Source organism: Stenella coeruleoalba, assembly GCF_951394435.1.
Source record: "Stenella coeruleoalba genome assembly, chromosome: 15".
NCBI classification, from domain to species: Eukaryota; Metazoa; Chordata; class Mammalia; order Artiodactyla; family Delphinidae; genus Stenella; species Stenella coeruleoalba.
Genome location: NC_137161.1, coordinates 26,879,418 through 26,900,224, shown reverse-complemented (window position 1 = coordinate 26,900,224; position 20,807 = coordinate 26,879,418). Strand labels below are relative to the sequence as shown.

Genomic DNA, 20,807 nt, shown 5'->3' with positions numbered 1-20,807 from the left:
CTGCTAGGACTTCTGAGACGGCACAGCCAGGCTGGTCAGGGGAGCTTCATCTCTTACTACCGTTCTCCTGCCGGTTTTCGCCCCAGTTACATCATACTTCTCATATTCAACACCAACAGAAGCCTTTGTACAGACTTTCCTTTGCCTGCAACACCATTTAGGCTCATCTGCCTGGCGTTTTTGTATTTATTCCTCAAAGCGCTGTTCAGTGCCACCTTCTCGGCGAAGTTTTTCCGGACCTTCCGGACTCCGTGTGCGTGGCGCCCCCTTGTGATCCCTTGGTTGGAGGTCGGACCTTGTTGCTTGACCTAAATGAAGAAAAGAAAGCGTGCCACTTCAGGACGTGTGGCTGCACTCTGTGGGGCTCAGGGGGCGCGGGGGCTGTACCCACGGGCGGCTGAGGGCACGTGCGGGTGACATCTGTTCCGGTTGGACCAAGGGAACGGGAGCCAGAGAGGCCAGAGCTCTCCCCCATTAGCTTTGCCATCGCATTGGCCTTGCAGCTTCATTGGCCACTTCCAGCCATGAAGCTCCTGTTGCTGACTCTGGCCGCGCTGCTCCTCTTGTCCCAGCTCACTCCAGGTAACCTGGACCTCTTCAGGGGAGGGGGAGGTGTGGAGAGTGAGACCTGGTCACGGAATCCCACGGGCAGGGGGGATGAAATAGCATTTACAACCCAGAGTGCCGTGAGCTGTGATAGAGGGGATCTAGGGTCCTGGGGTGCACATGGGAGGGACCAGCCCTGGCTGAGGGCCAAGAGAGTCCTCCCGGAGGGATACTCTTGAGTCCTGAAAAGTGGTTAGAAATTAGAAGGGGAAGGAGAAGAGGTGGAAGTAGGAAGGGTGTCCCGGGCAGAAATCCTCTAATGCAAAAGTCCGGATGTGGGAGAGAGCACTGTGCCTTCAGTGAGCTGGCACAGAACGGAGGGGTGGGTTAAGGGTGCGGCAAGGGGTAAGGCTGAGGAAGCACTCAATGTCCAGGTCTCGATGAGCCTTGAATGCCAGGTGGGGGAGCCATGGGAAGGCTGAAGCAGAGGGGGGCCATGGTCAGACTTGCCCATTCCACCAACTCTAGCATACCTACCTGGCCCCTCTTGCTCACCTGGCAGAAATTTCTGCCCAGCCAAGGCTTTGAGCTCACCTGTCCACAGGGTCGGAAGGTGTGCATTTCCTCACCTCAGCCCTTGTATTTTGCCTGTGGCAAATGCCTGAAACACCACTCAGCTGGGGATAGACAGGAAAGCCTTAGAACCCAGGTTAGAAACTGCTCAACCATTTTCTAACTCTGTGACCTCCAGCAAGCAGCTCAGCGGCTCAGAGCTGCAATTTCCTCACTTCTCAGTCTGCTGCAGCAAAGGCGTGTGTATAGTAATATCAGTTTGGGGGCACAACATTGAACACACTGAAATTTGGGTATGCAAAAACAAGTGTAACTTCTTCATTTTATATAACTCATCTAAATTTTCCCAGGAACTTCCATCCGGCTGATGGGACAGTTTAGGGAGAGGGGTGGTGGAGGGCACTTAGGGACTGTACCTGAACTCAGCAGTTAAATAAATATTCATCAGTCCTGGTTTAAAACCATTTCAAGTTAATTCAGTCTCTTTTGAATAAATACTCAGTCTTTGAGCACTTCTCCTTCTGCTCCCCTGCTCCTTCCCAGGATAGCCCCTGGGTTCAGGAGAAGGTAACTTGATACGTCATGATTTAATTTATTGGTTCATTCAGTAAACATGATTGAATGGATTTCATGTTCTAGGCACTCTGATAGGTGCAGGAGGTAGCACAGTGAACATATCAGAACAAAACAAGGTAAGCAAAGTCTTCAGCCTCTCGGAGTTTACATTCTACTGAGAGAAACAGAAAAAATTTTTAAATAACTGAAACATACAAAATGTCAGGTGGTGAGTATAATGAGCAGAATAGGTGAGAAAGGGGATAGCAAATACCGGGGGGGGTGTGGATTTGCTGTTTTAAAGGGGTGCTCATGGAATGGGTCACTGTGACCTGAGGGAGAATAAGGGGTGATCCATGTGGATTTGTGGAGAAGAACATTCAAGCTGGAGGGAACGTGAAGTGCAAAGATCCTGGGGCAGGAGCGTGAGGAGGTAGGGCTCGGCGCTGGACCTTCACTGACTTCTAGGACGATGTCCCTCATTGTGTGTGATCCCGTGACTGATGAAACCTCTTGGTCCTGTCGAGAGCCCCACTGACTCAGCCCTTCATCTCAGCCAAATCTTCCATCCGATCCCTAGGTTTAGGCTGTTCACACACAGCCCCTCCCACTGCCTTCTGCATAGGGATCTACTCCTGATGGGTCTCTCAGGCTCGCAGATCATCACTGGTTTTCCTGTCTTCACTAGAGACACAAGGGAACTTGGGGGACCTTCTGGGTCTATTTTATGCCACAGGAGAGGAGAGGGAGAAGCTCAGCCACTTCCCTCAGCCATTTCTAAAACCCCCTCCAGGTGGCACCATAATGTGCTGTGCCGATGCTGTTAGCAATTTTCCTGGGCTGCAGTCTGAGGGCAAAAGGTAAATGCCCTCTTCTCTGGCAGTTTCTCCAGACCAATCTGGGTGTATGTAGCAAGAGATTCTTTTGCCCCTGTCCTTCTCACATTACTTATCTCTGCTTCCTAGATGTTCAGGTCGACCAGCAGGCCTTAGTGGGGGAGGGGAGGAAGGCCTCTGTCTCTAGCTTGCTGGTGGGTCCATCATCATCCTGGCTGGCAGAGGCAAGGTGTGGGCTCTGGTGGAGCTCTAAGGCCTCCTCCTGCTGCTGCTGCAGGAAGTGGATTTAAGCACTCCAGTTTCCCCTAGGGAGAGTATTTCCCTCTACTTCCTATTGGGTGTGGTGATGGTAAAGGATATTAAATGGAAGTTTCTTTGGCCGGACCCTCAAGCCTTTGCCTCCTGTGGCTTATGGTGAGGTGGTATTATCTGAATCCACCAGGCTCAGCTAATAATATATAAAGGAGCTCTTTGAAATTTGGAAATCCCTGACCTTTCTAGATAAATTTCAGTTCTTAAAAGTATTATCTTGTGGACTTCCCTGGTGGCACAGTGGTTGAGAGTCCGCCTGCCAATGCAGGGGACGCGGGTTCGTGTCCCGGTCCGGGAAGATCCCACATGCCGCGGAGCGGCTGGGCCCGTGAGCCATGGCCACTGAGCCTGCGCGTCCGGAGCCTGTGCTCCGCAGCGGGAGAGGCCACAACAGTGAGAGGCCCGCGTACCGCAAAAAAAAAAAAAAAAAAAAAAAAAAAAAAATTGAGATTTCATTGTTAAATGGTGGGGATTTTTTTCTTACCTTTTTTGTAAAATAAAACACAATTACAGATACTGAAAACCACATAAAACAAATGTGCAGCTTAATGAACTGTTATAAAGCGCACACCCTTGTAACACCATCCAGGTCAATAAACAGAACATTGACAGTCACCTCAAAAACCCCTCCACCTATGCCCCATCACAACTGTCTCTCTCCCCAAATTAAGTACTATCCTGACTTTTATAGCGATCAACTATTTGCTTATCTTTATAATTTCATTGCCAGGGCTGCATCCCTAGAAACCCTATTTTTGCCATGCTCACTTTTAAAATCTAATATTTCTTAAGATTTTAGTTTTTTAATTTACTGGTTATATCTTCTTCCCTTTCTTGTCTCTATAATTTATCTGTTGGGTCATTTGACCCATAGTTTCCCACAGTACAGATTTTGCTAACCGCATATTCAAAGTGAATTCAACGTGTTCCTCGGACCTCTGTATTTCCTGCAAATTGGTGACTGGATCCAGAGGTTTGATCAGGCTCAAGTTCTAGGCTTTTTGGCAAAACGTTGGGGGATGGCATTTGCCTTTTTCATCAGAAGGCAAATAATATGTTTGTTATCTCTCTTTCAGTGACAAATTAATGCTCAAAGCTGAGATGCGTTAATTCTTTGCCTATTGCAAAACGGTGATATTCTATTATGTGATTTTCACTAGTTAGCTGGAATACTAATATAATAAAGACACTCCTCATCATCTACTATTTGGTTATGCAGCAGTACAGTTCATGTAAGAAAGACAGAATAAATGCTTGGCGATTTTTCTTTACGTATGAATCTGCAAGATAATGATTTCTTTTCCTATCATCCACCAAATGTGACAAAATAGTTTTTAATATCATCATAAACTCATAGATTTAAATATATTTGATGACTTTTCATTCATTGCAGTATTTTTTTCATAAGTTTTTTATTTTATTTTATTTTTGGCTGCTTTGCGTCTTCATTGCTAAACGCGGGCTTTTTCTAGTTGCGGCGAGTGGGAGCCACTGTGTTGTGGTTCGTGGACTTCTCGTTGCGGTGGCTTCTCTTGTTGCGAAGCACGGGCTCTAGGTACATGGGCTTCAGTAGTTGTGGCATGCAGGCTCAGTAGTTCTGGTGCACGGGCTTATTTGTCTTCCCGGACCAGGGATCAAACCGTGTCCCCTGCATTGGCAGGCAGATTCTTAACCTCTGCGCCCCCAGGGAAGTCCCCACTGCAGTCTTTATTCTTACTGAAACTCAGCCAGTGGAAGCCTAAGCCTTATTTTACGTATCCCTGTTAGTCTTTGGTAGTTTCCTTGTGATAAAGTCCATCTTATAAACACCACGAGGGACACACCTGCGGTCTGACAAAGTTAAGCATATTAACTTACTGAAGCAAAGGAAGATACACACCAAAGGAACTGTGGAACATCTCACCAAATGAAGGAACAAATAAGGTTATTATAGGACTAAGGAGAATAGCAGAGTTTTAGATAAAACGTAAATGAAGCAGAGTTTGATAGACTTCAAGGGCCACAGGATGATGTGTAAAGAGGTTAACATCTGTTCTAGGTCCCATTTCCATGGGAAGTACAAAATTAAGAGAGATGTGGAATTTTATATCCCCAAACTCTTTCTCTGACACTCTGTCCCTGGCTCTGAAATCAAGGTTGTTCTTCTGTATAAAAAGACTTGATTCCTCAGGGAAAAATGTAACGTTCCAGCCTTGCCGATATGGTTTCAGATACAAAGATTCTGATAAGTGTGATTTGAGAAAACAGGGTTTCTTAGCACTTCGTCCTTTTATTAATTTACAAAAGCAGTTTCACTGGTACACAACTGGTTATCTGGTGTGACAAGATATTCTGGGCTTATCTTGTACAACTCCTGCACCAGACCTTGAATTAGCCATTTCTTCAAAAGGCCCTAATTTTTTAAGTAGGAAAATGGTATTTAAAAACTGTGATCTAGATGCTAGAGTCATTAATGCTACTAAATTAGCCCTTCTTTCTATATCTTTTCAGAGCAGGTGAGAAAATCAACACATTGAATATATGTGAAATACCTCATGATTCCATATTGATAATTCCTATTCAAAGTGAGGACATCAGGATTTGTACTTAAATATTCCATATTACTTCTGTATGTTCTTTCTTCTGCACCAATATTCTCAGATATACTGTGTACTTCTTCGGAATTTTCAAGTCATCTTTTATTTGAAGAAGGTTTTCTTGAATTATAGTTTGTAGTATTTTTTCTGACATCTTGCTCTGATTTTCTTTCTCAAGGCCTCACCTTGTCTCTGTTGAATCTCCTTTCCCTATCCTCAGTATTTGTCACCTTCTATCGATTTTTCTCACCTTCTATCGAATTTTTTCCTTAACATTTCTTTTTCACCAGTTTTATTGAGTTATCATTTACATAAGATTAAATGTCCACATTTTAAAAAATTTATTTATTTTATTTATTTATTTTTGGCTGCGCGCATGCTTTTCCTAGTTGCGGCGAGCGGGGGCCGCTCTGTTGTGGGGCGTGGGCTTCTCATTGTGGCGGCCTCTCTTGTTGGAGCACAGGCTCTATGCACGCAGGCTTCAGTAGTTGTGGCTCGCGGGCTCTAGAGCGCAGGCTCGGTAGTTGTGGCGCACGGGCTTAGTAGCTCCGCGTCATGTGGGATCTTCCCGGACCAGGGCTTGACCCCATGTCCCCTGCATTGGCAGGCAGATTCTCAACAACTGCACCACCAGGGAAGCCCTAAATGTCCACATTTTAAGTATACAACATGAGTTTCAACAAATGTATACATCCATGTAGCTACTACCACAGTTGTAGTATAATACACTTCCGTTACCCCAAAAAGATCTCTCATGCCCCTTTGCAGTCGCCTCCCCGGTCCCCCAGCCACCAGCTATGACTAATCTACATTGTGTCACTTTAGTTTGGCTTCTTAGAATTAAACAACAGGATGGCTTTTGTGCCTGGATTCTTTAACTTAGCATAATGCTTTTGCAATTCATCCATGTTGTTCATGTATAGATATCTTGTTACCCTATGTTGCTGAGTAGTATTCCATTGTATGAATACATACCACAATTTGTTTATCAATTAACTAGCTGTTAGATATTTGAGCAGTTTCCAGTTTTTAGCTATTATAAATAGAGCTACTATGAATGGTCCAATGAAGTTTTCATTTCTCTAGAGTAAATACCTAAGGGTGGAGTTGCTGGGTTGTATGATAAGTCTATGATAAAATTTATAAAAAACTGCAAACTGTTTTCCAAAGTGGCTATACTATTTTGCATTCCCATTTGCAATAAGAGATTTACAGTTGCTTCACATCATTGTCAACACATGGTATTATCTGTCTTTTAATTTTAGCCATTCTAGTGGGTATGTAGTTTTAACTGTTGTTTTACTGATGGCTAAAATACTTAATGACTAATCATATTAAACACACTTTGATGTGCTTATTTGCCGTGTATATGTCTTCTTTGTTGTAGTGCCCACTTTTAATCAGGTTTTTTGTTGCGTTGTGTGTTCTACATATTCTAGATAAACATTTTTTAAAAGATGTATGCTTTGTAAATATTTTCTTCCAGACTGTAAATTACCTTTTGATTTACTTAACAGTGTCTTTTGAAAGGTAAGAACTTTTAGTTTTGAAGAAGTCCAATGTGTTCATTTTTTCTTTTGTGGCTCATGGTTTTGTATCTTATCTAAAAAAAATCTTGCTTGACACAAGGTCAGAAACATTTTCTCCTATGGTTTCTTCCAGGTGTTCTATTGTTTTAGCTCTTACATTTTAGGTCCATGATTCATTTTGTGTACAGTGTAGGGTAAGGGTTGAGTTTCACTTATTTACATATGGATGTGTAGCATCATTTAATGAAAAGAATTTCCTTTTCCCCCTTTGAATTACCTTGGCACCTTTGTTGAAAATCAGTTGACCATATAGGTTGGGATTTGTTTGTGGACTCTCTCTGCCATTCCACTGACCTACATGTCTATTCTTATGCCAATACCACATTGTCTTGGTTACTATGACTTTGCAGTAAACCTTAAAATCAGGTACTGTGAGTCTTCCAACTTCATGCTTTTTCAGATTGTTTTATCTGTTTTAGGTCAATTGCATTTTCATATAAATTTTAGAATCAGCTTTTCAATTCTACAAAATAGCCTGCTGGAAATATTCTTGGGACTGCATTGATCAATTTAAGGAGAATTGAGATCTTATCAAAATTAAGTCTTTGAATCCATGAACATGGTATCTCTCTCGATTTCTTTATGTCTTCCTTTCTTTCTCTGAAATGTTTTGTGGTTTTTATATTTTGCATATTGTAGTAGGCTGAATAATGACTCCCCAGAGATGTCCAAGTCCTAATCCCCAAAACCCATGAATATGTTACCTTACATGGTAAAAGAGATTTTGCATGTGTCTTGAGATGGGGAGATTATCTTGGGTTTTCTGGGTGGACTCAATGTAATCACAAGAGACCTAATAAGAGGGCAGCAGGAGATCAGATTGTGGAGGAGAAGATAAGAAAATGGTTGTAGTAATGTAAGGAAGTGGTTATAAGCAAAGAATTACAGGTAGTTGTTAGAAAGTGAAAAGGGGAAGAAAATAGCTTCTGCCCTGAGAGTCTCCAGAAGGAACCAGCCCTGCTGGCACCTTGACTTTAGCCCAGTGAAACAATAAATTTGTGTTGTTTTAAGGCACTAAGTTTGTGGTAATTTTGCTACAGCAGCAATACGATATGAAACTAATACACATATATTTTGTTAAATTCATCACTGTTATGTATTTTTAAGCTGTTGTAAATGATATTTTTAAAGGTTCAGTTGTTTGTTGCTAGTGTATTGAAATACAGTCTTTTTTATTGAAGTAGAGTTGATTTACAATGTTGTGCCAATCTCTGCTCTACAGGAAAGTGACTCAGTTATACACATACAGACATTCTCTTTTTTATATTCTTTCCCATTATTGTTTATCACAGGATATTGAATATAGTTCCCAGTGCTATACAGTAGGACCTTGTTGTTTATCCATACTGTATATAATAGTTTGCATCTACTAATCCCACACTCCTAGTCCATCCCTCCCCCACCACCCCCTCCCTTGACAACCACAAGTCTGTTCTCTATGTCTATGAGTCTGTTTCTGTTTTGTAGATTGGTTCATTTGTGCCATATTTTAGATTCCACATATAAGTGATATCATATGGTATTTGTCTTTCTCTTTCTGACTCACTTCACTTAGTATGATAATCTCTAGTTGTATCCATGTTGATGCAAATGGCATTACTTCATTCTTTTTTATGGCTGAGTAGTATTCCACTGTATATATGTAGCACATTTTCTTTATCTATTCATCTGTCGATGGACATTTAGGTTGTTTCCATGTTTTGGCTATTGTGAATAGTGCTGCTATGAACAGAGGTGTGCATGTATCTTTTTGAATTATAGTTTTGTCTGGGTATATGCCCAATAAAAAAATGGGCATAAGACCTTAACAGACAATTCTCCAAAGAAGACATACAGATGGCCAGTAGGGACATGAAAAGATGCTCAACATCACTAATTATTAGAGAAATGCAAATCAAAACTCTAACGAGGTACCACCTCAAACTGGTCAGAATTACCATCATTAAAAAGTCTAGAGGGCTTCCCTGGTGGCGCAGCGGTTGAGAGTCCGCCTGCCGATGCAGGGGACACGGGTTCGTGCCCCGGTCCGGGAGGATCCCACATGCCGCGGAGCGGCTGGGCCCGTGAGCCATGGCCGCTGAGCCTGCGCGTCCGGAGCCTGTGCCCCGCAATGGGAGAGGCCACAACAGTGAGAGGCCCGTGTACCGCAAAAAAAAAAAAAGTCTAGAAATAATAAATGCTAGAGAGGGTGTGGAGAAAAGGGAACACTCCTACACTGTTGGTGGGAATGTAAATTGATATAGCCACTATGGAGAACAGTATGGACATTCCTTAAAAAACTAAAAAAGAACTACCATACAACCCAGCAATCCCACTACTTGGCATATACCCTGAGAAAACCATAATTCAAGAAGAGTCATGTACCAAAGTATTCATTGCAGCTCTATTTACAATAACCAGAACATGGAATCAACCTAAATGTCCATCGACAGATGAATGGATAAGGAAGATGTGGCACATATATGCAATGGAATATTACTCAGCCATAAAAAGAAACGAAATTGAGATATTTGTAGTGAGGTGGATGGACTTAGAGTCTGTCATACAGAGTGAAGTAAGTCAGAAAGAGAAAAACCAATACCATATGCTAACACATATATATGGAATTTAAGGGAAAAAAATGTCATGAAGAACCTAGGGGTAAGACAGGAATAAAGACACAGACCTACTAGAGAATGGACTTGAGGATATGGGGAGGGGGAAGGGTAATCTGTGACAAAGTGAGAGAGTGGCATGGACATATATACACTACCAAACGTAAAATAGATAGCTAGTGGGAAGCAGCCGCATAGCACAGGGAGATAAGCTTGGTGGTTTGTGACCACCTAGGTGGGTGGGATAGGGAGGGTGGGAGGGAGAGAGACGCAAGAGGGAAGAGATATGGGAACATATGTTTATGTATAACTGATTCACTTTGTTATAAAGCAGAAACTAACACACCATTGTAAAGCAATTATACTCCAATAAAGATGTAAAAAAAAAAAAAAAACTACAATGAGGTATCACTTGCTCTTATTTTTCTCACTTCTTAAGATATAAGTATTGATCATTGATTTAAGACCATTCTATCTAAAATACGCTTTTTAAAGTATAACTCTCCCTCTAATTACTACTTTATCTTGGTTCCACAGATATTTTTATGTATTGTACTTTTAATTTTAGTCAATTCAAACTTCTCGAATTTCTCTTCTGATTTCTCTTTTACCCATTAGTTATTTACCAGTACATTGTTCAATTTTCTAGTATTTAAGGATTTTCCAGGTGCATATCTATTATTAATTTTTAGTTTAACTCTACTGTGGACAGACATCACCTTTGTAAGACTTCAATCCTTCCATTTTTATTGAGATCCTGTATTACCCAGAATACATGGTATATCTTGGTATATCTTGAGATATACCACCAATAATATATCTTGGTATATCTTGAGATATACCACCAATGGTATATCTTGGTGAATATTCTGTGAGCACTTGGAGTGTTCTGTAAATATCTATTAAGTTAGTTGATAAACTCATTAGTTCAAGTATTCTATATCTTCTATTAACTTGTTCTATCAATTGTTGAGAAAGGAATGTTGAAATCTGAAATTATAATTGTGAATTTGTCTATTTCTCCTTTCAGTTCTTTCAGCTTTTTGTTTCATGTATTTTCAAGCTCTGTTTTTTGGTGTATTTGATTTAGGATTAATATGTCTTTTTGATAAATTGAGACTGTCATCATGAAATGACCTGTTTATACTTAGTAATTTAGTTGGTTCTGAAATCTACTTTTTAAATATTAGCATAGCTAATATGTTAATAATACTGCAGCTTTCCTTTGATTAGTGATTTCATGGTATTTTTTTATCTTTTTACTTTTAATATAGCTATGTCTCTACATTTAGAATGAATTTCTTATAGACAGCATGTGATTAGGTCTTGCTTTTTCATCCAATCTGACAATTTCTGCCTTTTAATTGAGATGTGCAGATCATTTATGCTTAATATAATTATCAATATGGTTGCATTTAACCTACCGTCTATTTGGTTTCTATCTGCCTATCCTTTCTTTGTTCACTTTATCTTCTTTGCTTCCCCTCTTTCAGATTACTTGACTCTTTTTATGATTCCAATCTGTATCCAGTATTGCCTTAATAGTTATACCTCTTTTTTTTTAATGGTTGCTCTAAGTTTTATATCTTCATGTTTGGATGGTTGCCAAATTGGTGTTTTTGTAGGAGGAGAGTAGTAATGTTGCTGACATTACTCTTCAAATCTTCTTAGTTTTTAAAAATCTGAAAGTCTATTTCTCCATTTGGGGAGGACTTTTGCTGTGTAAAGAATTCTGGATTGTCTTTTTTCCTTTTGTTGTTTTAAAGATATCTTTCTACTGTCTTCTTGTGTATGGTTTCTGATAAGAAGTCTTCTATTATTGTTACCGTTTTTCCCACGTACTTAATGTGTCTTTTCCTCTAGCTGGTTTTAAGATTTTTAACGTGATTTTCAAAAGTTTGATTATGTTATGGCTTTGCATAGCTTTCTTTCTTTTCTTTTTTTTTTTTTTTAATGCGGTACGCGGGCCTCCCACTGCTGTGGCCTCTCCCGTCGCGGAGCACAGGCTCCGGACGCGCAGGCTCAGCGGCCATGACTCACGGGCCCAGCTGCTCCGCGGCATGTGGGATCTTCCCGGACCGGGGCACGAACCCGTGTCCCCTGCATCGGCAGGCGGACTCCCAACCACTGCGCCACCAGGGAAGCCCGCATAGTTTTCTTTAGATTTTATTCTGCTTGGGGTTCACTGAGGTTCTGGATTCTATGGGTTTATAATTTTCATCAAACTTGAAACTTTTCAACCAGTATTTCTTTAAAAACTGTTTCTGCCTCAGAATGGGAGAAAATATTTGCAAACCAATCAACAGACAAAGGATTAATCTCCAAAATATATAAACAGCTCATGCAGCTCACTATTAAAAAAACAAACAACCCAATCCAAAAATGGGCAGAAAACCTAAATAGACATTTCTCCAAAGAAGACACACAGATGGCCAAGAAGCACATGAAAAGCTGCTCAACATCACTAATTCGTAGAGAAATGCAAATCAAAACTACAATGAGGTACCACCTCACACCAGTTAGAATGGGTGTCATCAGAAAATCTACAAACAACAAATGCTGGAGAGGGTGTGGAGAAAAGGGAACCCTCTTGCACTGTCGGTGGGAATGTAAATTGATACAGCCACTATGGAGAACAGTATGGAGGTTCCTTAAAAAACTAAAAATAAAATTACCATATGATCCAGCAATGCCACTACTGGGCATATACCCAGAGAAAACCATAATTCAAAAAGACACATGCAGGGCTTCCCTGGTGGCGCAGTGGTTGGGAGTCCGCCTGCCAATGCAAGGGACACGGATTCGTGCCCTGGTCTAGGAAGATCCCACATGCCGCAGAGCGGCTGGGCCTATGAGCCATGACCGCTGAGCCTGCGCATCCAGAGCCTGTGCTCCGCAATGGGAGAGGCCACAACAGTGAGAGGCCTACGTACCACACACACACAAAAAAAACCCAAAAAGACACATGCACCCCAATGTTCATTGCAGCACTATTTACAGTAGCCAGGACATGGAAGCAACCTAAATGCCATTGACAGACTAATGGATAAAGAAAATGTGGTACATATATACAATGGAATATCACTCAGCCATAAAAAGGAATGAAATTGGGTCGTTTGTAGAGACGTGGTTGGATCTAGAGACTGTCATACAGAGTGAAGTAAGTCAGAAAGAGAAAAACAAATATTGTATATTAACTCACATATGTGGAACCTAGAAAAATGGTACAGATGAACCGGTTTGCAGGGCAGAAATTGAGACACAGATATAGAGAACAAACGTATGGACACCAAGCAGGGAAAGTGGCAGAGGGCTGGGGGTGGTGGTGTGATGAATTGGGCAATTGGGATTGACATGTATACACTGATGTGTGTAAAATTGATGACTAATAAGAACCTGCTGTATAAAAAAATGAATAAAATAAAATTCAAAAATTTTAAAAAAAAAAGAAAAGTTTCTGTCCCTCCCCTTTCCTCTCCTTTTGGTAATTTGATTGTATGTAAATTATACTGCTTATTATTGTCCCATGGGTCACTGATGTTCTGTTTTGGGTTTTTTTTTCTCAATATTTTTTCTCTCTACTTCCTTTTGGATAGTTTCTGTTGCTATGTCTTCAAGTTCATTTATCTTTACTTCTGCAGTGTGTACTCTATTGTTAACATCACTAAGTATGTTTTTCATTTAATATTTAATGTTTCATCTCAAGTTTTTTTAATCATTTAGGGGTTTATTTCAGTTTTGTTTGTCTGATTTTTACTACTTATAGGTATCATTTGAACAAATTTACCATTGGATAAACTAGAAAATTTTTCTTCTTTTTTTTCCAATATTTTTTATTGAAGTATAGTTGATTTGCAATGCTTCAAGTGTATAGCAAAGTGATTCAGTTTTATATATATGACTATATAGGTAACTTTTCAGATTATTTCCATTATAGGTTATTACAAAATATTGAATATAATTCCCAGTGCTGTACAGTAGGTTCTTGTTGTTTATCTAGTTTACATACAGTAGTATATATCTGCCAAATATTTTCATGTGAAGTTTTTACATCTTTATTTCTCTCCTCATAATGTTCATGTTTTCCTCAATCTTCTTGAGCTTATGGAGTGTATTTATAATAGTCATTTCATCATTCTTGTCTGCTAGTTCCATAATCTTTGTCATTTCTGGGTCTGTTGATTGATTTTATCCCGGTTGTCGTTCATACTTTCCTGCTTTTTTTTTTTTTTTTTTTTAATGCCTGGAAAATTATTTGGATTCTTTGCACTGTGGATTTTATACTTTTGGTTACTGGAATTTTTTTTTTTTCCTTTAAAGAGTATTGGTTTTTGTTCTGGTATGCAGTAAGTTAGTTGGAATCAGATGAATCCTTTCAAGATTGGCATTTAATCTTTTTAGGATGGGTATGGGACATCCTTTAATCTAGGGGTAATTTAGCCCCACCGTGCTGAAGATTTTACAAGGTCTTTCCACTCAGGCAGGTGGGGACACAAGATATTCCCAGCCCTGTGTGATCGCTGGGAATTGTTTTGCCTACTTCTTTTTGGTGGTTCTTTCCTAGGCCTTTGGTAGTTTCCTCTTACACTTGCACAGATAATACCTAAAGACTAGAGGAGTGCTCTGCAGAGCTCTGTAGTACGCCCCCTTTGTGTGTGTGTCTCTCTCTGTCTGTGTATAGCCCCCTCTTCTTTGATTCTGTGACCCACAGATTCTAGCTGACTTGACCTCCTTGAACTCCTCGAACCTCAATTTCTATATCCTCCATTCAGTAAGATCACCAGAGCTTGTCTGAATTCCTCTTCCTGCACTACAGCCCAGAAACTGCTTCTAGTCCGTAAACTGGTGCAACCAGAGGGCTCATCTTGTTTGTTTCCCTTCTCTCCGGGATCATGTTTGAAAATCATTGTTTCCTATACATTTTGTCCAATTATCTTGTTGTTTAAAGCAGGAAAATCAATATGGCTCCTGTCACTCCATCTCAGCCTGAAGAAGATATCCCATTTCTTTTTTAAAATTTTGACATTTTTTCTCTTTTTTCTCTTCTATTTCTCTTAAAATATTGTCCGTTGAGATTATTTGCTTTTGTATCCCTTTCAAGTTAGACTTTTTTCTGAAAAGAATTTTCTTTAATTCCTAATTATATCTGTCACTGCACTTCTGAAATCTTTAATGCTAGCGGATTTTATAATATCTTATTTACTACATACAGCTCTCTAAGATCGGTGCTATTATGTCTTCTGTTTTCAAAAGAGAAAAATGAAGCTCTGTGAAGGGAAGTCACTTGCTCAATATCTCCCAGTTTACATGTGGTGGAGCTTTCAAATCCAGACTTTGGGGGTTTCAATAGGTGGGACAGTTCCTGGAGCAATCCCCACTGTCAAATTAAAAGTTCCATACCAATATTGTCTTAGAATAGCTTTTAAGTTTTAAAGGAACTTAAAGAGTGTGATGGGTCAAACTTTTTACCAAGCTTTGTTTCAGGCAGTTGAGAAATACCCCACAGCCATCTTAGTCTCCATAATCCATCTGACTGAAGTAAAACCCCAGATTTCTCACAGTTTATTTTTTCAGGATCTGGTGCTTGTGATGATAGTTTGCTCAAGGTTCCAGAGAAGTTGTAAAAGATAATTTTTTAAAGTAAACTAATGATTCTCATACAGATATAAAAATGAACACATGTTAAAGATTTTATTTAACTCATAATGAGAGAACAAGGCAGATTTTGTAACTGGTTTAAAGCATAAAGGTATACACACACTACTATATATAATAGATAACCAACAAGGACCTACTGTATAACACAGGGAACTCTACTCAGTATTCTATGATAACCTATATGAGAAAAGAATCCGAAAAAGAATGAATATATGTATAGGTATAACTGAATCACTTTACTGTACACCTGAAACTAACACAACATTATAACTCAGCTATACTCTAATAAAATATTTTTTAGAAAAATTTTAAAAAGCATAAAGGTATTAGTGGAGTAAGGGATTCTTGAAATGAATTTACAAGACAGAAACTGGTTCTTTTTTCCCCCATGGGGCAGAGGAAGGGAGGGAGTCAATTGAACCCCTCTGGAACAGAATTTACTTGAATATATAGGAAATAATTATTTTTGCATTACAATCATGAATCAAGAGCTCATAGAGATGTAAAACTCCCACGTAATCAGAATCAGATAACTCTGAAGTCTGTGACCTGTCTAGACCAGGGACTTCCGACACGGTTGGCAATGATTGACATTTTGGCACTGTTGGCTTTTGGGGCTAGACAGTTCTTTATCGTGGCTGTCCTGTGCATTGCAAGATATTTAGCAGAACCTTCGGCCTCATTAATCGCCAGTAGCACCCCACACCAGTTGTGACAACTAAAAACGTCTCCGAACATCTCATTGACAAACATCCCCTGGCGAGCAAAATTTCCCTATTTGAGCCAAGTTTTCCTCTAAAGCACGAATTTTCCCTAGTCTCCCCCATACTGGTCAAAAAAATAATCTCAAAGAAAACTTATTGCTAATCACAAAATAAACTTGGTCTAAACCTACAACAGAAAGAAGGAAATAATAAACACAAAATGAATGAAATAAAGAATAGTCACGGCACCAAACTGCCTAAAGAAAGTAGTTTCACTGACACAGATAGAGGTTACAGACTTTATTCAGCTCATGCACATCAGGGAGCAGCTGAAGACCCAAGTCAGGGCAGCTTGGAGTTTTGATAGAATAAAGAGAAGAGAGAGCTGCATGTTCTTGTTTGGGTCAAGCAGTAGATTTCATCTTTAACTGCTGCAAAACTTGTGTTTGGAATAATGAGAAACTTCCAGATTTTTGTGCCTCTTGGTTGAGGCCATTGGTGCAATCCCATCCCCAAAACTGTCAGAGCAGTTCTTTTGAGAGCTGTTTTTGCAAGTCTTGAGTTTGTCAGTCAAGATTCTGGGGCAGGAAAGGTATCAAAAACAATACGGGGGCTTCCCTGGTGGCGCAGTGGTTGAGAGTCCGCCTGCCGATGCAGGGGACACGGGTTCCTGCCCTGGTCCAGGAAGATCCCACAGGCCACGGAGCGGCTGGACCCGTGAGCCATGGCCGCTGAGCCTGCGCATCCGGAGCCTGTGCTCCGCAACAGGAGAGGCCACAACAGTGAGAGGCCCGCTTACCGCAAAAAAAAAAAAAAAAAAAAAAAAATATGGATGGCTGTTGCCAGGGGCTAGGAGGAGGGGAGAATGGGGAGTTATTGTTTAATGGGAATAGAATTTCAGTTTTACAAGATGAAAAGAGTTATGGGAATGGATGGTGGTGATGGTTGCACAACAATATGAACATATTTAATACCACGGAACTGTGCACTTTAACATAGTTAACATAAATTTTATGTCATGTGTATTTTACCGCCATTTGAAAAAACGTAAGTACAGCCACCTTCTTGATGATAGGCCTTGGCAAAGACAAGACAAAACAAGAATAAGGATATGAAGAAACTGATGGAATTTCAGCCAAATATATATATATGTATAGTGTGTGTGTGTATATATATACATACACAATGAAATACTACTAAGCCATAAAAAAGAATGAAATAATTCCATCTGCAGCAACATGGATGGACCTGGAGATGATCATACTAAGTGAAGCCATATAGGGAAAGACAAATATCATATAATATCACTTATACGTGGAATCTAAAATATGATACAAATGAACTTATTTACAAAACAGAAACAGACTCACAGACTTCCAAAAAAAACTTATGGTTACCAAAGGGGAAAGGAGAGTGGGGAGAGACATAAATTAGGAGGTTGGGAATAACATATATGCTCTACTATATATAAAAGGAGATAACCAACAAGGACCTACAGTATAGCACAGGGAACTATACTCAATATATATATATATATATATATATATATATATATATATTTTTTTTTTTTTTTTTTTTGCGGTACGCGGGCCTCTCACTGTTGTGGCCTCTCCCGTTGCGGAGCACAGGCTCCAGACGCGCAGGCTCAGCAGCCGTGGCTCACGGGCCTAGCCGCTCCGCGGCATGTGGGATCTTCCCGGACCGGGGCATGAACCCGCATCCCCTGCATCGGCAGGCGGACTCTCAACCGCTGCGCCACCAGGGAAGCCCTATACTCAATATTTTGTAATAACCTATAAGGGAAAAGAATCTGAAAAGAATATCTAGCACTGTGCTGTACACCTGAAACTAACACAATATTGTAAATCAACTGTGCTTCAATTTTTTTAATTATAAAAACCGTACAGATGAATGCTGAAAATATTATGCTAAGTAAAAAGAAGCCAGGGCCCAAATGCTGCACATTATATGATTCCATTGGCATAAAATATCTAGATTAGGCAAGTCTATAGCAAGGAGGGCATATTGGTGGTTGCTCAGGGATGAGGAGAGGAGAAATGAAAATGCTTAATGGGTGCAGGGTTTCTGTTTGGGATGATTAAAAAGTTCTGGAACTAGACGGTGATGATGGTTGCACAACATTGTGAGTGTAATTAATGCCGCTGGACTGTACGCTTTAAAATACTTAAACTGATAAACTTTATGTTATTTGTATTTTACCACAATTTTTCGAAAGGGAGAAGAAGGGAATAAAAGAGAGGACCAGGGTCAGAGTCAAAGGAAACTGAGCACCCTCTATCACATCTGTTCTAATCCTTTTACAGACATTTCAAATCCAGAATCTACCTCTTCTTAAGACTGACACTGTCTCTGTTCTTCTTTCTTTTCAGGTAGCACCCGAAAATGCTGGAATCGTCATGGCAAATGCCGCCAGAAATGTTTCAGGAAGGAAAGGGTCTATGTTTTCTGCACAAATAATAAAATGTGCTGTGTGAAGCCCAAGTACCAGCCAAAAAACCTTCCATGGAAAGCTTAAGTTCCTTGAAATCTGAAGTCATCAAAAGGCAGGTGAAGCTACGCTGAGTCTGACCACAGTGGATTCTCAATCTCTGTCAATAAACACTTCTGGCTGACCCCTATGTTTGCCTGTTAGTCTATCCAGCGGTTCTCAGGAAGTCCTCTTATAGATGGTCCATTAAGTCAAAACTATTTTCATTATAATAATAAGACATTACTTGCCATTTTATCTCACTTTCTCACAAGTGTGAAATTTTCTGGAATCTACATGACACACAATAACATCACCATTCTGGCAGCTAATGAAAGGTGTGCGTATGGATCCTTACGTTTTTAGAATTTTTTAAGATAGAACCTTAAGGTATAAATGTGTTCATTTTCAGAGATTCACTCAGGTTGTTCTCAGTAATTCTATGGTACTCTTATTAGCTATCTTTAGCTATATTATTAATCTCTGGAACCTCGTTATCATCTAATAAATCACTGCTTTGAAATTCCAAAATTTTCCTTTTACCTATGTGGAAACACAACAAAAACTAAAAACATTTTGTTGTCTGCAGGATCTGGGAGTCCCAGGGCTGGGGTCCTAGGGTTAGTGCCCACCCACTGGTGAGTGGAGCAGGATCCCAGGGTCTCTGGCCGCAGGGCTCTTGGGGTCCTAGGGTTAGTGCTAGTGCACTGGTGTGCAGGGTTGGGTCCATGGACACAGCCATGTCCCAAGGCAGCTGTGGGCTCAGGGAGCCTTAGGGCAGTTAGGCCTGCTGGGGTGGGGCTGTGTACCTGCCCAGCCAGTTGCGTGACCTGAGGTGTCCCAGTACTAGTGCCAAAAGGCTAGTAGGTGGAGCCAGGTCTCCAAGAACTAATGAGCTAGAAGGAGGATTCCAAAATGACACTTGCCAGCACCAGTGTCCACATGCTAGGATTAACTCACAAAAATGGCTGCCACCAGTGTCTGTGTCCCAGGGTGAGCTCCAGGAGGCTCTCTCAGATCAGCAGGTGGGTCTGACCCAGGCTCCTTTCAAATTACTGCTTCTGCCACAGGTCCCAGAGTGTGTGAGATTTTGTGTGTACACTTTAAGACTGGAGTCTCTATTTCCCACAGTGCTCTGGCTGTCCCAAAAGTAAACCCCACTGGCCTTCAAAGCCAAACATTCTGGGGGCTCATGTTCCTGATGAAGGACTGCTGGGCTGGGGAACCTGATGCGAGACTCAGATCCCTTGCTCCTTGGGGAGAACCTTGCAGTGGTAATTACCCTCCTATTGGTGGATCGCCCACCCCAGGGGCTATGGGTCTTGACTCCACCCCTCCTACCCATCTCATTGTGTTTCCTTCTTTATATCTTTAGTTGTAGAAGCAACAGACAACCTTTAAATAACCATTATAAATATTTCAAGGAAATTAGAGGAGAAGATTGACTGAAAGGATAATTTAAACCAATACACAGAAAAATAGTGTGTCAGTTTTCTATCAGTGCATTACAAAGCACTCTAAAACTCAGTGGATTAAAATAACAACCATTCATTATTTCTCAGAATTATGTGTGTTAATTAAGTGGTTCTTCTGATATTCTAATCTGGGGTCACTGATGTAACTACATCTCTCTCCATGTGGCGTGGCCTCCGCATTTCAAGGAAGTTAACCTTGGCTTCTAACATGATGGCTAGGTCTAAGAGGGTAAGCCCCAATATGCATCATTTATCAAACTTCTGTTATTATGTTTTCTTATAAGTCATGTGACCCAGGGTCAATATGGAAAAAAAACTGCACAGGGACATGAATACTGCAGGCATGATTCACTGGGGATCATTGGTGTATCAGTCTATCACAAATGGAATCTCTAAGAGTAAACTGGGCATTTTAAACTGAAAAATACAAAATCTAAAATTGCGGATTTATTGGTTACGCTTGACAGCAGACTGAACATAGTAGAAGAAAGAATCAGTAACTCAAAGACAGATCAATAGGAAATACAGTCAAAGCACAGAGAGAAAAAAGAAATGCAGACTAGAACAGAGCATGAGAAACTTATGGGACAATATCAAATGGTCTAACATATATATAGTTGGAGTCTCAGAACAAAAAGAAAGAGAGAATGGGGAAGAAATATTTTTTAAAGATAATGGCTGAAAATTTTCCAAAATTGTCAAAAGACATTAATCCACAGACTCAAGAAACTTAGAGAACTCCAAGCAGGATAGACACAAAGAAAATCAAAATAGCATAGCATAATCAAACTGTTAACAACCAAAAGAAAAAGTACTTCCTGATAACTGTGAATGTTTCAAACAAAACATGTTCAGGAATTTAATGGAGAAAATTAGAAGCCCTTGTTGAAAGACACTATAA

General features: G+C 40.4%; 1 protein-coding gene across 1 annotated transcript; it reads left to right on the top strand.

Moving 5' to 3' along the window:
* The first annotated feature begins 320 nt into the window (after nucleotides 1-320).
* On the top strand, nucleotides 321-18,603 carry DEFB123 (defensin beta 123). The gene is made up of 2 exons (XM_079943763.1): nucleotides 321-582; nucleotides 18,334-18,603. Exons 1-2 carry the CDS (start codon nucleotides 525-527, stop codon nucleotides 18,477-18,479), a joined length of 204 nt encoding a protein of 67 aa, XP_079799889.1. The 5' UTR covers nucleotides 321-524; the 3' UTR covers nucleotides 18,480-18,603.
* Nucleotides 18,604-20,807: the final 2,204 nt, after the last annotated feature.